The sequence below is a fragment of the Phaenicophaeus curvirostris genome, chromosome 8 (genome assembly GCF_032191515.1).
Source record: "Phaenicophaeus curvirostris isolate KB17595 chromosome 8, BPBGC_Pcur_1.0, whole genome shotgun sequence".
NCBI classification, from domain to species: Eukaryota; Metazoa; Chordata; class Aves; order Cuculiformes; family Cuculidae; genus Phaenicophaeus; species Phaenicophaeus curvirostris.
Window position 1 is genome coordinate 27,007,350 of NC_091399.1, and position 17,448 is coordinate 27,024,797.

The 17,448-nt window shown below is 49.8% G+C and overlaps 1 protein-coding gene across 1 annotated transcript in view; it reads left to right on the forward strand.

Moving 5' to 3' along the window:
- Window positions 1-17,448, forward strand: part of SZT2 (SZT2 subunit of KICSTOR complex) — a 59,096-nt gene that overhangs the window by 14,441 nt on the left and 27,207 nt on the right. Inside the window, exons 11-35 of the mRNA XM_069862915.1 lie at window positions 565-694; window positions 2,423-2,565; window positions 3,215-3,367; window positions 3,720-3,834; window positions 6,925-7,130; window positions 7,440-7,664; window positions 7,830-7,908; window positions 8,271-8,368; window positions 8,630-8,798; window positions 9,271-9,385; window positions 9,757-9,870; window positions 10,326-10,523; window positions 10,644-10,750; window positions 10,905-11,046; window positions 11,573-11,737; window positions 12,208-12,412; window positions 12,628-12,740; window positions 13,560-13,818; window positions 15,221-15,386; window positions 15,469-15,561; window positions 15,726-15,807; window positions 15,946-16,227; window positions 16,556-16,694; window positions 16,945-17,061; window positions 17,172-17,235. Coding sequence (XP_069719016.1) covers window positions 565-694; window positions 2,423-2,565; window positions 3,215-3,367; window positions 3,720-3,834; window positions 6,925-7,130; window positions 7,440-7,664; window positions 7,830-7,908; window positions 8,271-8,368; window positions 8,630-8,798; window positions 9,271-9,385; window positions 9,757-9,870; window positions 10,326-10,523; window positions 10,644-10,750; window positions 10,905-11,046; window positions 11,573-11,737; window positions 12,208-12,412; window positions 12,628-12,740; window positions 13,560-13,818; window positions 15,221-15,386; window positions 15,469-15,561; window positions 15,726-15,807; window positions 15,946-16,227; window positions 16,556-16,694; window positions 16,945-17,061; window positions 17,172-17,235 — 3,679 coding nt within the window. The remainder of the gene's footprint in view (window positions 1-564; window positions 695-2,422; window positions 2,566-3,214; window positions 3,368-3,719; window positions 3,835-6,924; window positions 7,131-7,439; window positions 7,665-7,829; window positions 7,909-8,270; window positions 8,369-8,629; window positions 8,799-9,270; window positions 9,386-9,756; window positions 9,871-10,325; window positions 10,524-10,643; window positions 10,751-10,904; window positions 11,047-11,572; window positions 11,738-12,207; window positions 12,413-12,627; window positions 12,741-13,559; window positions 13,819-15,220; window positions 15,387-15,468; window positions 15,562-15,725; window positions 15,808-15,945; window positions 16,228-16,555; window positions 16,695-16,944; window positions 17,062-17,171; window positions 17,236-17,448) is intronic.

Below are 17,448 nucleotides of genomic sequence, written 5' to 3' on the forward strand. Positions count from 1 at the left end.
CAGGGCATGACTTGTACTGTTGGCCATCCCAACCCAAGGTCCCAAACAAAAGTGCTCTGAGGAAGAGACGTGACTGGCAACAAGCTTGCTGTCTAGCCAAGGAAAAGACTCGAAGTGGCCTGTGACCTAGTCTGTATGGTTAATTCATGTGAAGGTATTGCTGCTCCTGAGTCCTGATCCTGTGATGCAAACCTTAACTCTGACTGCCATCCCACAGAGGTGGTGTGTTCTTACACCAGGAGCAATACCTCACGTCTCTAGACCTGAAGGGCCTGTGGGTTATAACCGTTTCCTGGTCAGGGTGACCTGTTACTCACTGCAGTTTGGCAGATTCACTTTCTAGCTCTTCATTCCCAACTCTGATTATCCTCCTTACCTGTTAGGCAGCTACATTTGAACTCCGTTAACGTGTTCTTTGCAATCATGTGTTGAGTCCCAGCATTGCCCCAGAAAGCTGTGTTGGTGTAGATTGGCTCCCAGTACAAGGGAGCGCTGTGTGTGCAGTCGCTGTGCTGACTGGGGCAGCAAGGGCTTTTTTGTGGCTAACTGCTTCTTCTCTTTCAGCATCAACCAGACAGATCAGATGTTGGTTCACCTGCAGTCTTTTGACACAGTCCCAGAACACTTCACCATTCCTGAGAGCACCAAGAACGGGGTGCCCCTCTTCTACATCCCACCAGGCTCCACCACCCCGGTATGTTCTCTCTCTCTCTTCCATTTAACATGGGATAGACTGTTGCTCCAGCATATTCTACCTTGCACCAGGGGATGCTGAGTCCCAGCAGATAGTCAAGACCTTCTGTAGCTCTCGGGCTTCATCTCTTGCTCTTTGTCCTGCAGTGCCAGTGAACAACCCATCCCATGCTTTTTCCTGTCAGAGACATCACTCTGTGTCTTTATTGCTGCAGCTGCACCTCTGAGCCTCACAGCAAGTCTCCTAAATGTGCTGTGAAGCCTTCTCCTGTAGCAATGGGATGTGTGAGACTGATGCACAGAGGCTGGCACACTTATTTTTTCCATGCTTTTGCAGTGGATACCTCCTATGTGTGGAGTTGCTGCTGGCAGTCTTGTTCCCTGGTGATGTAGCTCAGCAATGTGAAGATCTAGGATGTGCTGAATCGTTGTTTAAGAGCACTGATGTGGAAGGTGCAAGAGAGATACTTTTCATCTGCACAGCAGAAACTAAACAAAATAGGAGCTCATGGTTTCCGCTGCACAATTTAAACTCATTGCAGCTCTCTGTGCAGACATGCTAGTGTATTGTCTGTTCCCTGTTAGCAGTGGGTAGAAGGTGACTAGCAGATATCAAAGCAAGGGGAGCTCCTCAGCATAAGAAGACTATGGAACTGTTGGAATGGGTCCAGAGGAAGGGTATGAAGATGATCCAAGGGCTGGAGCACCTCCCATACGAGGACAGGCTGAGCGAGCTGGGATTGTTCAGCCTGGAGAAGAGAAGGGTCCAAGGAGACCTTATAACAACCTTCCACTACCTAAAGAGGGCCTACAAGAAGGCTGAGGAGTGACTTTTTAAAAAGGCTTGTAGTGATAGGACTAGGGGGAATGGCTTTAAATTGCAGAGGGGAAGATTTAGACTAGACATGAGGAAATTGTTCACAATGATGAGGGTGGGGAGGCCCTGGCCAAGGTTGCCCAGAAAAGCTGTGGCTGCTCCATCTCTGGAGGTGTTCAAGGTCAGGTTGGATGAGGCTTTGAGCAGCCTGGTCCAGTGGGAGGTGTCTCTGCCTATGGCAGGAAGTTGGAACTGGATGATCTTTAAGGTCCCTTCCAACTCAAACCATTCCATGATTCTATGATTTAAATTAAGAGAAATATCCTTTTAATTTTATTGTGTAAGCCTTTTACTTCTTTAGGTTTCCTGGTACATTTTCACTGTGCAGGGCTGCATATACCACAGTATATCTGGAGCCTTCCATCTTATGGCTAACCACCACTTTATTTCTGTGTCAGCAGAGCTGCTGTAGTTGGTGGAATCACAGTGCTACCATACAAACTTGTTAGAGTTGCCCAATACCACCCATTGCTCGTGCCCTGTTTGCGTAAGTGCTCTCAGATGAGTTATCTCAGTGTCTAATTGCTCTGCTGGCACAAGCCATGTATCCCATCTCTCAGTCAGAAAGCTCACCATTATGTATGCTGTCCTCTCTGTGGTTGATTTACTTGATGCTGAGTAGTTAAATTCCTAATTAACTTGACACTTCAGGAACCTAATTTATTTTTGCTTACGTTATGCTGCCTCTTTCAGTGTGAATGCACTTAGTTATTCTGCTGAGAGGGTGTTACCAAAGGCCAGGGATGTGCTGGCCTTCAGGCCTACGCAGCTCAGCCACTAGAGAAATTCCTGCTCTCTCTGGGTTGAACCAGATGGTTTCTTACTGAATATTGATCCCTGTCCTTTTCTCAGGTGCTGTCCCTTCAGCACAGTGGCTCTGACTCAAGCCATTCCCAGTTTGCCTCCTACTGGAAGCCTATCCTTTCCATGGATGCCAACTTCTGGCAGAGGTGGCTGCACATGCATCGTATAGTCCTCCTTCTGGAGCATGACACGTACGTACCTGGCAGGGCTGAGCTCACCTGCGCGGCGTGGGCCAGCCTGGGAAAGACGATGTTAAGTTCAGTCCAGTTGCAGCTGTCTTGCAGGTGCCTGTGGCCAAGGGAAGGGCCTAGCTAGTGGGACCTGGTGGATGGTGAAGGCTTTTTTATGTCAGAGGGGCTGTGGGTTAAGAAGCAATCTTTCTCAAGAAGGGGGCTGTTCTTAGGAGCATAAATTGGTTCTCAAGTCTCTCCTGAGTTTGGATTTCCTGCTTGCAGGGGGTATGGATGATCCAGTTGGAGTTATCCCACTTGTTTCTGTTTGCTGCTGGAAAACATCATCCCCAAAAGCATTGCTTTCCTGAGGCTGGTCCTAGTTGCAGAATTGTGTGAATATCAGCCATATATTGCATGAAGCGAGACAGAAACAGTACAAGGGTGTGCTCTCTCGAACATGGAGAGCAGGTTCTTTGTGTGCTCATGGAGTGTGGCTTTCACCAAGAGGCACAGGTAGGGGAGGTGCTTGGGTATTGGTTGCTGTGGAGAAATAAGGCTGATGTAGGAGTCACAAGATGAGTTAGAATGGATGTAGCAAAGTCTCTCTGGGCTTTGTGGGAAGATGGGAGTCTGTGGCTCTGAAATGACTTTGTGCCGTATGCTGCAGGCCTGTGCCCAAGCACCTGCACACACCAGGCAACAACGGCCGCTACAGCACCATCCAGTGCCGCATCTCTCACTCGGCGCTCACCTCCTTGCTGCGGGACTGGAGCAGCTTTGTGCTGGTGGAGGGCTACTCCTACGTCAAACTGATACACGGGTGAGTGGCTCTGAAGCAGTCCCGTGTTTGGGAATCGGGCATGTGGCCAGGCCAAAGATCCAGTTAGACCAGTACACTGGGGTGGGCTGGAAGCTGATGTCTAGAGAAGAGGATAAGAGCAAGACGAGTAGGTATGAAACCCTGTGTGTTCTGAACTGCTGCCACAGCGTTCCAGGCACAGTCCAGAGGGAGAAGGAAGCCAGCTGGGGGGATTCTGCACACTGGAATGGCTGTGTGTTGCTGCCAGGCTGTGTGGAGTGTTGAGCTCTGTGGAGCAAGCCCGTACTTGGTCTGACACAACAGAGCAGCAAATCCATGCTATTTCAGCCCTGTCTTAATCCTTCTTCCCTAGCTCTGAGGATCCCACACCTTCATCGTTTTATGTGGTGCGGATCATCTCCAAAGCTCCCTGCATGGTCCTCCGGCTGGGGTTCCCTATTGGCACACCTGCACAGGCCAGGAACAAGGTGAGAGCTGCCTGGCTGCTTTCTGGGGTAGGAGCCGAGCAAGAAGTTCTGGATGTGGAAGTGGTGGGTAGATTAGAGGCGACGCTGTGGGCGGGTGTTTTCTAATAACTAACTACTATGTTAAAGCTTAAATGGGTGTGAATTTACTGTAACAGAAAGGGACAATTTGGACAAAGCTTTCTGTGTTAAGTCTGTGAGAGGTCTGAACCCAAGGACTCAAAAATCAATAGAATAGCTGGTCACATGAGTGTTTTTCCCACTACTTAATTCAACTGTGAGGCTTGAACTGACTCACAGGTTATCTAGTCGATCCTTCTGACCAAAGCACAATCAATCTCTGTCAGGAACAGCAGGTACTTGTCTGACTCATCTGTAAAGGCCTCTGTGAAGGATGTACTACATGGTCCTTAGGCTATCTGCTTCAGCAGGTGGTGAATTGGGCATTTATATTGTATTGGAGGAGCTACAATTAAAATGCGAACAATGCCCCACGAGCAGAACAAGGAGAGAAAAAAAATGTAATACCTAGAAAATCTTTTAAAGAGATGCAAGTCTGCTCGATAGACTTTTAATCGCCTCTTTGTATCAAGAGAAATGGGCTGTCCTAGTCAGGTGCAGAAGGTTTCGTGTGGTCTGTTTCTCCAGCCCCAATGGCTGAGACAAATGTAAACGTTCCAAGGTAAAACAGAAAGTATGAGAAAGATGTCCCGCTATGAAGCTCTGCGAACCTTTTGTTATAAACTAGAGGTGTATTATTAAACCTTGATCTTTAGTCTTCATGGAAGAAATCTTTGGTGTTAGATTAGTCTGTGGAGAAGCTGACAAACATCTGTTAGAGCAGATCTAGAGGAGACCATGAAGATGATCAGAGGTCTGGAGCACCTCCCGTATGAGGGCAGGCTGAAAGAGTTTATGTTCTTCAGCCCAGAGAAGAGAAGGCTCCAGAGAGATCTAAGAGCAGCTTCTAGTAGTGAAAGGGGACCTGAAGGAAAGCTGGTGATGGGCTCTTTATCAGGGAGTGCAGGGATAGCACAAGGGGGAACAGTTTTAAGCTGAACAAAGGGAGATTTAGATTGGATGTTAGGAAGAAATTTGTTACTGTGAGGGTGGTGAGGCACTGGCCCAGGTTGCCCAGAGAAGTCATAGAATCATAGAATTGCTACGTTGGAAAAGACCTTTGATGTCATAGACTCCTACTGTACCTGTCCACTAGTAAATCATATCCCTAAGTTGTTGATGACCTGTCCCTGGAGGTGTTCAAGGCCAGGTTGAATGAGGCTTTGAGCAGCTTGATCCAGTGAGAGGTGTTCCTGCCTATGGCAAAGGAGTTGGAACTGAGTGATCTTTTAAAGCCCCTTCCGATCCAAACCATTGTATGAATCTATGAACATGGGAAGGTCCATCTTTTTCTGAGATAACGATCCCAGATAACACTAAATGGTCTGGCACCCTGGAGGATCCCCAAGAATCCTGGAGCATTCAGGCCTTAGGCACTGGTTGCTGAGCCAACACATGGGCTTGTAATGCCAAGTGACAGGTTTTATGAAAGAGTTCCCTCTGGCAGGTTTAAGTTAATACCTGTCTCATGAAGAAAATGTGAGACAGGCACGACAACTCTTCAGCTCCGGGCAAGCTCTAGATCATTGCATGAGGAGCTCTTTGTAGATCATAAACCTTATCATGCATGATCTTTGTCATATTTTTCTGCCTGCCGTAGGGCTGATTAGGTACCCAGTGTGGAGGCTGGCAGTGCAACATAGCCCACCTTGTTTAAGGAGAAGGGGTTTTTGTGTTGAGCTATTCGAGTTTTCAGTGTTCAAGGGAAGGAAAGCACCTGGTCTGACTTTTAGTGAGACTTCATGTAGGGCACGGCTCTAAAATTGGGGTACGAACAGGGTGTCATAAATCAGAAACTGTCTTAGGGAACAAGGCAAGGTTGAACTCGATGATCTCAAAGGTCTTTTCCAACCAAACGATTCTATAATTCTATGGAATTGAAAAAGTGCTCTGTTCTCATCAAAGCTGAATCTAGTCAAAGGGCAGGGGGGAACTTAGCTGCAGGTAGGCAGCAGGCAGTGAGCTGGGAAAATCTGCATGTGGCACAAAGCTATTAGGTTTTCTCCAGCCTTTTAACCTATGTGCTTTGTGGACACCAAAGCAGCACGATGGTGGCTGGAAGCCAGTATTGATGAGTGCAAAATAGTGCACTTTGGATTTGAGAGTTTAAACACCTTCAGGGATTCTGTATTATCAGTGTGGAACCACAAAGGGGACCCAAGTGGCATCGTAGTGCAGAAAAGAGCTCTGCCTAACTTTTGGGCTTAGGGACACTCCTTTCCTTGAAAAAGATATAATACGAGGGAAAGTTGCTGAAATTATTAACGTTGAGGCAGATGGTGCTGCTGCTATTCTCCTGTTTGCCTACAGTGGTAATGGAAATTAAAAGGAGTTGAACAAAGGTCATTAAAAGAAACTTAAACATGGAAGCTTCAAAGCTGGAGCATTGTGGGGATCATGTGCTGGCGTGGGTAGAACCATACTCAGAGCTGCTAAAAGCTGAGAAGTAATCAGGAAGTTGATTGGAAAGTGTCTTGGAAAAAATTATCCTGGAAAAGAACCTAAGTTCTTGAAATCTTTTACCATAAAGGTTTGACACTTGAATGTGATAGGGAATGCATCAGCTGTGGGAACAGTCTGGCTCGGTCTTGCATATTCTAGTTTACGTTTACTGTTGGCTGGTGAGGAGGGAAGGAGGGGAGGAATGAGGGCAGGTTCTGTGGAGGAGCCAGCATGCAGTTAATTTATTTTTCATCACAGTAGCAGAAGGCAATTTCTTCAGCCTTGAAATAGCCTTTGGGGTTTTTTGGACCTTTCTTCTGCTTTTAGAAATACTTATAGTTGCTAAAATATGGGCCTAACAGCCTTGTGAACTAGTCTCAGAAGTAAAGTGACCTTTAACTCCTGCTCATCTGTGTATTCAAGCAGTGTTCTGTTGCTTTTAGTCAGGCTCTTGTTCTGGAAGCTGATTTGGAGTACCTTATGTCTCCAGACAAAGGTGATCATGTTTACCTTTTGCTTTTGCCATGACAGATAGTGGAGGAATTACGGGACCGAATCTTGCAGCTGCGCTTTCCCCACAGGGTCCAGAGCAAGGAGGCAACTCCAAAAGCAAAGCGGAAAATGTTTGGCAGTAGTTCTCCCTCCAAGTCTCCACCTGTGGCTGGGGCCCAATCAGCCTTCTCAGACCGACCCTGCCTCGTTGTGCTACACAAACCTTTGGAGAAGCTGCTCATCAGGTAATGATGGAGATCGAGGCCATCCATGAGAGGTGGGAGGGAAGAGAGTCTGTGGATGGTGCTCCCGTTTGCAGGATGAGAGTGCTGTGACGCTGCTGCTTGTAGTCTGGGAGGGCTGTGACTCGCAGCACAGGGCCTCACTGGACAGGCAGATGTGTTACTCCTAATTAATATGTGGAAGTAAATTTAGTTTCCACTGTTTGAGCAGGATCCTGGAGGATGTGCAAGCAGACTTCGAATCCAGACAGCTCTGGCCCTGAGCAGAGTGTTCTTTCCACTTCAGCGAGCCATGCTTCTGCTTTCTTCTAGGTATGAGAAGCTGCCTTCTGACTATCGAGCCCCCTTCATTCTCAACCTGGAGCACCCCCCTGTGTCTGGCCCACTCACTATGGTGGCCAATCGTACTGCCTCCTCCTCCCTGGCCTCGCTGTCCCGCTACTTCTACCACCAGCGTTGGATCTGGAGTGTCCAGTCGGGGCTGGCACCGGCTGTGCCCATCACCGCTGTAGCCCAGCTCCTTTCCACACTCACAGAGTAAGTCGCACACCTGAACAGAGTCACATCTCCCTATTCTTGGCATGTAGCTCCCTGTCTTGGGAAGGAAGGTGTTATTGACTGAAGGGTACAGTTATTCTGGTGCTTAAGGCTTGCAGTATGGGTAGAGAAGTGCTCCACATCTGACTGCCTCTCTGTTGCCAGGGTTCGTCTGTCTGAGGGTTTCCACTTTGCATCCAGTGGGGATGGAATAATCAACATGGTGCTGGAGCTGCCCATACAGGTGAGCCTGGGCGCTGCAGCATGGACACATTACTTCATTGCTTCTTCTGAGGTGGATTCGCCTTCCTGTGAAGGGATTTCCCATCCACTTCTTATACACATGCTTGACATATATAGGAAGTCCTGCCTCCTTCCATGAAGTAAAGGAGCTTGCATTTTGACTGGTTTTGTGCCTTCGTCTGCAGTTAGAGCTGCTTTGTTGGTAAGGACAGGCTGTGCTAGAGGAGTTCTTGGGGCTGGGACAGGTCTCATTTTCCCACCACTGCTAGTGAAACCGGGTGATGGGGCTGTGTTGCGTCGCGGTGCACTGGGTAGGTGTGGGCTGTTGCAGCTGGCCAGGCTCACTCTCTGTCTCCCCTGCAGATCAACAGCTCGAGTGAGAGCAGCAGTGGCAGGGAGAAGCACACCTGTGTCGTCCAGTACATCCTCTTCCCACCCCACTCCACCTCCACCAAGGACAGGTGAGGCTGTTGCCCTGCTCCCGGGGAGGGCTGGCAGTGGAGCCATAGCTCCAGACTTGCCCTCTGAGAGGAGTGTGGGAAGGAGGGAGTCTCCCATCATCTGGAGTGGACAGCTACCTGTCACAGATTGATAACCAGTTTGCTGGGGCTTTGCTGGCAAACCTAAAGCCTGTGTGGCTCCTCTCACAGCTCTGAGAAGAGCTGCATTGGGCCTCTGGCTCTGTGCTGTCTCACAGCACTTGCCTTATGTCTCTCCTCCAGCTTTTCCACTGATGATGACAATGATACGGAGGTAGAGGCCATTGAGGTGGACACAGAACTGAACCTGGTCACTGAGTGCTGGGTAGAGCCACAGAGCGGCCTCGTCCACAGCACTGCCGAGAACTGGAAGCACCTCCATGGCCTGCCCTACCAGAAAATACCTAAAGCGGTGAGTCCCTGAAGGGGCAGGGGCTCTTTTTTGGAAGGACGAAGGTCTATTGCAAGAGCACTGCAACACTGTGGGTGAATTACTGAGCTCCGGAAGAGATGGGGAAGAGCCTAAGATTTGTAGAAGAATGACTGGGCTACTGGACAGGAAAGGTTTCTGGATTGCAAGGCAGTGGGTGCGATGCTGTTCTGGGATAGGTGGGAAAACACAAATCACTGTCAGGAGCCATTCCGTTGAAGGGGAGCAAGCTGAACCAGAGCAGGAATTGCAGGAAGTACTGCCAAAGCACCCCCTGAACAAGCCAAAAAGAAACTAAAGGGCTGGTGGAGAAGGAGGGAGCAATGAATGAGAATAGGACAGGTCAGGGGACAGGATTATGGGTGTTTCCTCCTCTTGCTTTTAGACTGTTTTCTCCTGCAGTTGGGGATAATAATTCTGCTGCCTACAGCTGAGTCTTGACTGCTTATTGCAGCTCTACCCTCGGGACCTTGCGTGCATTGCCACCATGCTGACCTTTGAGTACATCAGCCAGCTGTGCCAGAACAAGGACTGGATCTGCCCTCCTTCAGAAACCAAAGCTACTGAAGGTAAGTCCAGTGCGTATGTCCTACCAGGTTTGATGGAGCAGGAGGCAACTAGGCCCTGGATGTCTTGGGGCCCGTTAGAGGTTTCTGGAAGGTGGAATAGGTATTTTGATAATGACTTTGTAGACTGTGATGGCTGTGGGTCGCTTGGTTGCACTTGTGCTAAGCTGCCAGAGAAATGGCTTCACTCTGGAAAGGCCAAAAAACCGCATTGAGGCTTTCTGCCCAGGTTGGAGAGGTGACTAGGTGACCCTGCTTGAGCACCTGTGCTGCCTGCGCTGTGTTTAGGCCTGGCACCATGTGTACAGAAGTGACCTGGGAGGCAGGGTTATGTGGTACCCACAGGCACAATACATTCCCAGTTCTTGTTGCAGATCTGAACATGGGGGCTGGTTTTCGAGTGCATGAGATCCCATTCCAGTTCAACCTCATGAAGCTGTTGCCCAGGTGCCAGCAAGTTGAAATGTTCTTCCTAATGCTGACAAAAGGTAGGTGCCTCCATTTACCCTCTCCTCCATGGCTATAGACACCCTGCTCTGCATGTTTGTCTCCTTGGGGAGCATGCATAAGAGCTACCACACTTCTTTTCAGTGCTGTTCTTCCCATCTCTGCAGCCCCAGGGCTGTCTTTCTTTGGAGGATAGTTTTGGAAGAGTTGCTTTTGAAAACCTAGACTGTTGCTCCGTGGTGGTGGTTTCTTGTCGTTAGCCCTAGACATCTCTAGAACAGTTAAAGTAGCAGAACGACTGAGTGTAGGGTAGCTAAGGATGCTGGAATTCTGGGGCTTTCTCAAGACCCTCCAAGTTAGCCTTGAAGAGGTGCTGGGAGAAACTTCTGGCTGTGTTAAAGTGTCACTTTGCAGAGGGCTGTCTCCTGGGGGCCTGGGCAGGTGATGGCTTTGGAGATGCTGTCTCTGAAGCTGCCATGGTTCTGTTTTGGAGCAGAGAATGAGGAGGTGACCAAGGACTCTTCGTTTGTGCCCAATGAAATGCTACTAAACCTCTTCCATGGCTGCCTGCAGCATGACCTCAGTGACCGGGATATTCCTTTGGCTGATGCCGATCACGTGACTTTCATGGAGCAGGTTCTGCAACGGGATCGTGATGGCCATCAACCCCCCTTCACACTCCCTGTGATCAGAGGTAAGGCCCAGGAGCCTGGCAGCAGTGACACCAGGAGCTGAGGTGTTTCAAGAACCTTGGTTTCAAGCCTCTTCCTCAACTGGTCTTTCTCAGGTCATTTTTTTCTGTGCTCTGTTTCAGAAGAAACCCTGAAAGGAACCCTGGAGCAGCAGGATGCTTCTGCATCCTATCATCTCATTGGCAGCAGTGGCACCAGGGATATGACTGGCTCCACAAGTACCCTGCAGGTACTGCTATGCTGCTGTCCTTCTGAGACCCCTCTGAGGGCGACGCCGCAGTTGTTGAACAGCAGGAGACTTAGTAGAAGGGTCGAGAACAGATTGTAAGGCTGGTTATTTTTTTTTTTGCTATGAGCTTACCCAGCTTCTGCTCTTTTATCAGAGCGTCGGCAACACAGAGTTGCCTGAAGATGACGTGACCCTGAGTGATGTGACAGGCTCCTTTCCCCCGCAGTGGCGATGTTATGCCAAGCTGGTCAACCCGCAGCACGTGTTCCTGACCTTCCTGCCAGCCACCTTCTCAGGTGAGGGCACCTGTCTTGGGAGTGAGAGGAGGCAGCAGTCCCAAGTGCCTCCCTGGGAAAACAACAAGAGCAGAAACAGCTTTGGTAGGATGGAGAGAAAACCGAATAGTGGAGTCTAAAGCCAGACTTTTGGCACCATATGGACAGGAACAGAGTAGTCAGCGTGCTGAATGTCTTGCTCTTCTCTTCTTGGATGTGGTGCTGCCCATGTAGTGTTTTCAGGCAGTAGATGTGGCTTTTGAGTCATTTGCTGACTGCAACCATTGGACCATTTTCCCAGAAGGGTTAATGAATGGAGTAAGGAGACTGCTAATGGGGATGGTCAGGGAGAGTCCCCGCTTATGGACACTGGCACTGGTCTGGCTTCTACTGAGCTGCTGGTGAAGGCTGCCAGACTCAGTAGTACTCAGGGAAGCTGCTTCCACACACAAGAGGCAGCAGGGACATCTGTCCTTTTGTGGATGTAAATGGAGGGGTTGAACTGTTCTCACTGGACTGAAGGTGATTTTATTTTGTTCTCTTCCAGATGTACAGAAGCTGATGGCTTGCGGATTGGACAAACCTCCAAAAGATGAGAGTCGATCTGGAGATGAAACCCTGGAACCTGTCTGTGCAGAGCGAGGCAGGGCTGAGGCTGGAGAAGAAGACGCTGCCGTGCCATTACCAACCCTCAGCATAACTCCAGCCCACGGTACCGCCCTCAGGGCAACATCTTGCTAAAGGATTAGTATCCTTGCTATTCCCAAGCCAACAACTGTTGCTACAGCCCATCAGCTCCCTGTGTCGTGGTCCAGACTGGTGCTACCAGCAGCATGTTTTCTCAGGGTGAAGGGCACAGGTCTTGAGGTCTGTGGGATTTGATTGCACAACCCCTGGTGCAGTCAGCCAGGCCTGCAATGAGGATGGAGGGTTATGCTGCTGGAGAAGGTGGCGGAGGCAGTGATGAACAGTAGTGGTTGCCCCAGAAGGGGATCCATGCGGCCAAAGCACCAGGCTGAGTGGTTGGGTGCTGGGGTGAGGAGAATGGCCCCTAGAGGTTTGAGTGGTGAGAAGCTTGTAAAACTGATGCCTACCTTTGGGTGCTGCTGTGAGGACTGTGACTTAGACCAGGAACAAGGAGCCCATCGAAGACCTGTAATCTCAGAACTGTTTCTTTTGCAGAAGTGAGCCGTGACCCTGGAGAACAGGGCGGTCCCTCACGGAGAGACGTACACATCTCCTTCTGTCGCCAGAACTCACAGTCTGAGCTAGGCGAGTGCCGCCGCTTTCGCTGCCCCATTTATATCTACAGCTGCTCTTTGGAGATGTTACGAGAGCAGTTTGTCAGCCCAAGGACACACCGTGCTCCCCGGGACATCTTTCTGAGGTAATACTAACCACACTTGATTCCTAGATAGGAAACAGAGGAGCTTCCTTGACAAGAGGCTGGCTCCAGCCCTGCCTTATTTTCTTGGCTGTTCTCAGCCTCCTTGCATCCATGGCCTGTGGTGTACCCTAGGGCCCTGCTTTACTGGCGCCAGAGCTGTTTATAGTCTGAAACGTGCTTCACTGGTGCTGAAGGTTGCAGCTTCTCTTTTGCAGGTCCCAGTCTCTGGAACGTCCTCCTACTGCTGCTTGGCTAGACCACAAGCATAAGGAGTTGGTGAGTTACTGCACGCTGCTGCAGGAGCATTCCCACCAGTGCTACGTGAAAGGTGAGGAGCGGCACGATGATGGGAGCTGACACAGGGCTGGATCTTGTTTTAGGACAGCAAGGTCTCATTTTCTTGTCATCTTACACTGAACAAAGGCAGGAGTGGTGGGACTGATTTCCCACCAGAAGGAATGTATAGATGCCTCTGTGCATTCCCTGTGGGCCTCTCGTAGGCAGTTCCCGGCCCTGTGCAATGGAGAGGGGTCTTCTTTGACTTTTTCCTCTTACCTTCAGAGTGGCAGATCCCTCAACCGCTCTGGTGTCACACAAGCCTGGGCTAACACATAGCATGTGTGAGAAGTAGCTGAAGGTTAAATCAGCTAGAGAAAAGAAGGCTGAGGGGAGACCTTATTACCATCTACAACTCCCTGAAAGGAAGTTGTAGCAAGGTGGATGCTGGTCTGTTCTCCCAGGTAGTGACAGGACAAGAGGGAATAGCCTCCAGTTGTGCCAGGGGAGGTTCAGATTGGATATCAGGAAAAATTTCTTCACCGAAAGGGTTCACAGCACTGGAATGGCTGCCCAGAGATGTGGTGGAGTCACCATCCCTGGAGGTATTTAATAGATGGACAGATGAAATGCTCAGGAATATGTTTTAGTTTTGGACAGGTACGGTTGGACTCGATCTCAAAGGTATTTTCCAACCAAACAATTCTGTGACTCTCTGATTGGGCATCCTGGCTGAGTCTTGTCTCCCAGTGCCTGTGCTGACCACAGCTCTGTGCTGGGACTTGGTGCAAACTTGTATGTGCCTATCACCTGACTCTGGTGGCCTTGGATCCTGGTGGCTGGGCACTCAGGCGCTGTGTTTGATCCACAGGGCTGTTCAAGAGCCTCCAGCAGTCACACAGCATCAGTTCCCAGGACCTACTTACAGCCATGGACTACTGTGAGGAGCTGCTCCAAGAGATTGATATCACCAACTTCCTGCTGACGGTGTGCAGCCACGTCCGCTCCTTCCGAGAGAGCCACCAACATTTCTGTACGCACTCCAAAACAGCCAGCTTCCAAGTGGGAAGCATGGAGCAAGAAGAGGAGCAGAGCTCTAGGGAGCGGGGTGTCTTGGTCTCTGAATCGAGGTAGGGGCTAACCCTTGGTCTTGCTTCTCTTCTTAGCATTGGACCAGGACAGATCTTTCCTTAAGCATCTTCTGCTGCCTGCTAGAAGAAATGCTGTAGGGCAGGGTCTAACAGAGCCATGTGTCAGGACAGATGCTTCCTGTGACACACCCACCAGGACCTTCTGGATTTTATAATCTCTGGTGACATCCATCCTTTTGCTTTCTCTTGTGCTCTTAGCTCATTACTGTCCCATCTGGTTCAAGCTGGAGAGCAGTTTGTCTGCAAGTAACTCCCAGACTTGTTGTTTCTGGAGAAATTACCCATCTCCTGTTGCTTGACTCATTTGAATTTACTGTTGACTCTGGTGAAAACATTTGTTATCTTTTTCTAACGAATAAGGTGTCTTTTATTACTATTATTAAAACTCTAAAAAAAAAAAAACGCCACAAGAGAAATATCAATGCAGAATTGAATATGCTTGATCCTAAACTTCTTAGAATATTTCTGAAGTTTTTGTTGTCTCTGGAAACTTAAGGAGGGAAAAGTACTGTGCCTTAGTGTCTGTTGAAGAAACACTCTCTTTAGGTCCTTTGTCCTCTTTGTGCTTGGCCATCCTTGTTTCCTTAATGTGAACTCACTAGCACTTGTTGGGAATCCTCAACCTATTTCTTCTTACACTGTAAGTCATTGAGATGAGGCTGTGGCTTAGGAGAACACTCAGTGTTTGGGAAGTCAGATGACTTCTCCTTCAAGAGCTAATTTCCCAGAGAAAAACTGTGGGAACATTTTTCATTTATAAGCTATTCTGAATCACCTGCCCCAACACAGATTGTATGAATGTTGCTGAAGGATGTATGGCTGGTGACACTTTGCTTCCAGATCTGCCATCTACACCAGTAATTTGAATAGCTGAGGAGTACATTGATCGAATGACATCCCACTCCCTGGATTGCTTTTACTGAGTTATAGGAACTGATTTGGTTATGGAGCTGCTGCGTGAGCGTGGGCCTGAGCTTTGTGCTCTGCTCTGTGCTGTCAAGACACGAGGGGTGCTGGCGTGGTGGCATTAGCTCTGAGGTGCCCTGCAGCGAGTGTCAATAATTCAGATTGCTCCAGTCCTGTCCTGGTACTCAGAGTTGAGTCTCTTTTTCTCAGGGAGGGTGTGTAGCATGGTATAGAGTACCTGGCCATGGGATGAGCGTGGTTAAATTGCCCCTGGCCTGGCTTCAGACAGCCTGAGCGCTTATCTGGGTTTCGTGGCTGGCAGGAGGATTTCTGCGGCTGCAGGGGTGGGGGACTGTGTAAGTCACATCGTGTTTACACAGAGATGTGGGGAGCTGTGAGGTGGGATGTTTGCAGGGTAGATAATACCTACAGCTGTTCTTGATTTCCCTGTCTGACCTGTCCACAATCCTGTCAGTGCGGAAATGGAGGACTACAGTGAGCAGGAGTCCCATAACATTGCTAGCCCCACAGAGGAGGCGAAGAGCAGCATGGGCACCAGCTGCTGCGCAGAGTTTCCCCTCTCACTGCTGGAAATTGGACAGCCCTGCCAGGCGCACCTTGACCTGCATAAAATTATCCAGGTGAGGAATGTGGGAGCTTGGCTTGGATCCCGTAGGAGGGCAGAGCGGAATGTCCACTTCATGTTTGGGATTTCTCTTTTAGGAAAAATTCCTGGAAATTGGAAGTTTACATTTCAAGCCAGTGCCATCCAATCCTCACTATTTCTTCTATTGCCCACCATCAGCCAAGAAAGAGGTAGGCTGCCCTGGGTAGGCACCTGTTCCTTGCAAAGGGAAGTAGCATTGCTTGGTGTCAGATCTAGATTTGGGGCTGGCAGACCCATGGGTAGAGCGAGCCCCGGGGGGGCCACCACCTGCCTGGCATGGTTCAAATATCTGCCCTCCTTCTCTCCATCTCAGGAAGAGGCTTCTCGGGATCAGACAGACAGGAAAGGCAGTGAGGACATGGAGGGATCAGAGGCAGAACTGGCAGCTGAAGAAGGTAACATTTGCTTGCTCTGTCCTGGAGAAGAAAGTGTCGGTAGTTTCACTGTGCTGATGCCTTTCAGAGCTTATCTGTGTCCAGTGGGGTGTCTGGGCACACGGACCTGACTTCCTAACAGGAAACTTGTGTCAACAGGAACTGTGTCTGGGTGCTGCATTGCCACAGAGAGCGACCCAGAGCTGGAGGTGGAGTACCGTGAGAAGCTGGAGCACGAGTTTCCAGATACAGATTCCCTCTCAGACTCCAACACCGTGAACCAGGATGATGACTCCTTCAGCGTGCTAGGAGGGGATTCACTCAATGAACAGGAGTTCCTGGAGCAAGAGATGCCCCCACTCTTTGTACACCTCACCTGCTCAGTGAAGCTGCGTAGCCAGCACAGCTCTATGCCCGTGCAGTCCCTGCCAACTTGTCTAGGTAAGAGTAAGCCTTGCTGTGAGGTTCTGTCAGGTCTCTGCTGGGTGAGCCGCCCCTGGAACTAACATTCTGTGTCCTAAACACAGTCTGTAAAGAGCTCCCAGGGTCTCCCAGCTTCAGACAAAGGCATTTTTTACCAGGTTTCCCACTTGCTGTGGGATTGGTCATGGAAGGATGAAGGGATCATGGAGGATGGTGGCCTTCCTAAGCCTGTCCAGATGTGTGTGACGACCACCTCTTGCAGTCTCTGTACTTACCACCAGGCTGTGTATGTGTGTAAGCAGAGCTGTTGGTTGCTTGATTCCCTTCCTCTATGATCTCTCCTCAGGGGAAGTTCTGGGCTGCCTGGAAAGCTGCCAGGGCTTGAACACCATTGACTTGGGGGACCTCTGTGTTACCCTGGACATATTCGTGCTGACATTGCCCCTGGAGATCGAAGTTGTGAACACAGACATTCTCCACAACAGGTAGGTGGAAAGAGGCCCTGTCACTCACCCGCCCTCTGCCTGCCATCCCAGCCAGGCAGTCTCAGCTCCTCTCTGTGTGCTGAGACTCAGGATTCTCCTTCTCATAGACCCTCCTACAACCCTAAGAAAACTAAGATTTTTTTCCAAGATGGGCTTGCCTTCTCTTGAGATCCCCTTTTTCCTCCCTGGAGCCTGTTTATTCTCTCTGGCACAAAAGCCGATGCTCAGCCTGCTTTCTATCCTGTGGCAGATGCACCTCGGAGAGCAGTGTGTCCTTGACACGTTCTCCAGGGCAGCCATCCTCTTTCCGCTCGGATGAGGATATCATGCACAACTTGGAACGGCTCCCTTCCACGGGAGATGAGAGGTACGGCACTGCAGATGTAGCAGGCTCCTCGTGGGCTCCTTTTTGCTGCCTAGGAGCTGTGGTGGCTGCATGAATGAGAATGACTGATTGATCCTCCTCCTCTCTCCTAGGCACCCTGCACTTTCCAACCTCCCTGGAGTGCACAGGCAGGCTATTGAAGCCACTATGAATGAGGTAAACCAGCCTTGCCTACTTCTTGCTCCCAGCTGGAGCTACATGGCCGCAGTGTACAACTCCAGTACCTGAAGGGGGCCAACAAGAAAGGTGGGGAGGGACTTTTTACAAAGGCGTGTAGTGATAGCACTAGGGGGAATGGCTTTAAACTGGAGACGGAGACGGGGAAGATTTAGACTAGTCATAAGGAGGAAATTCTTCACGATGATGAGG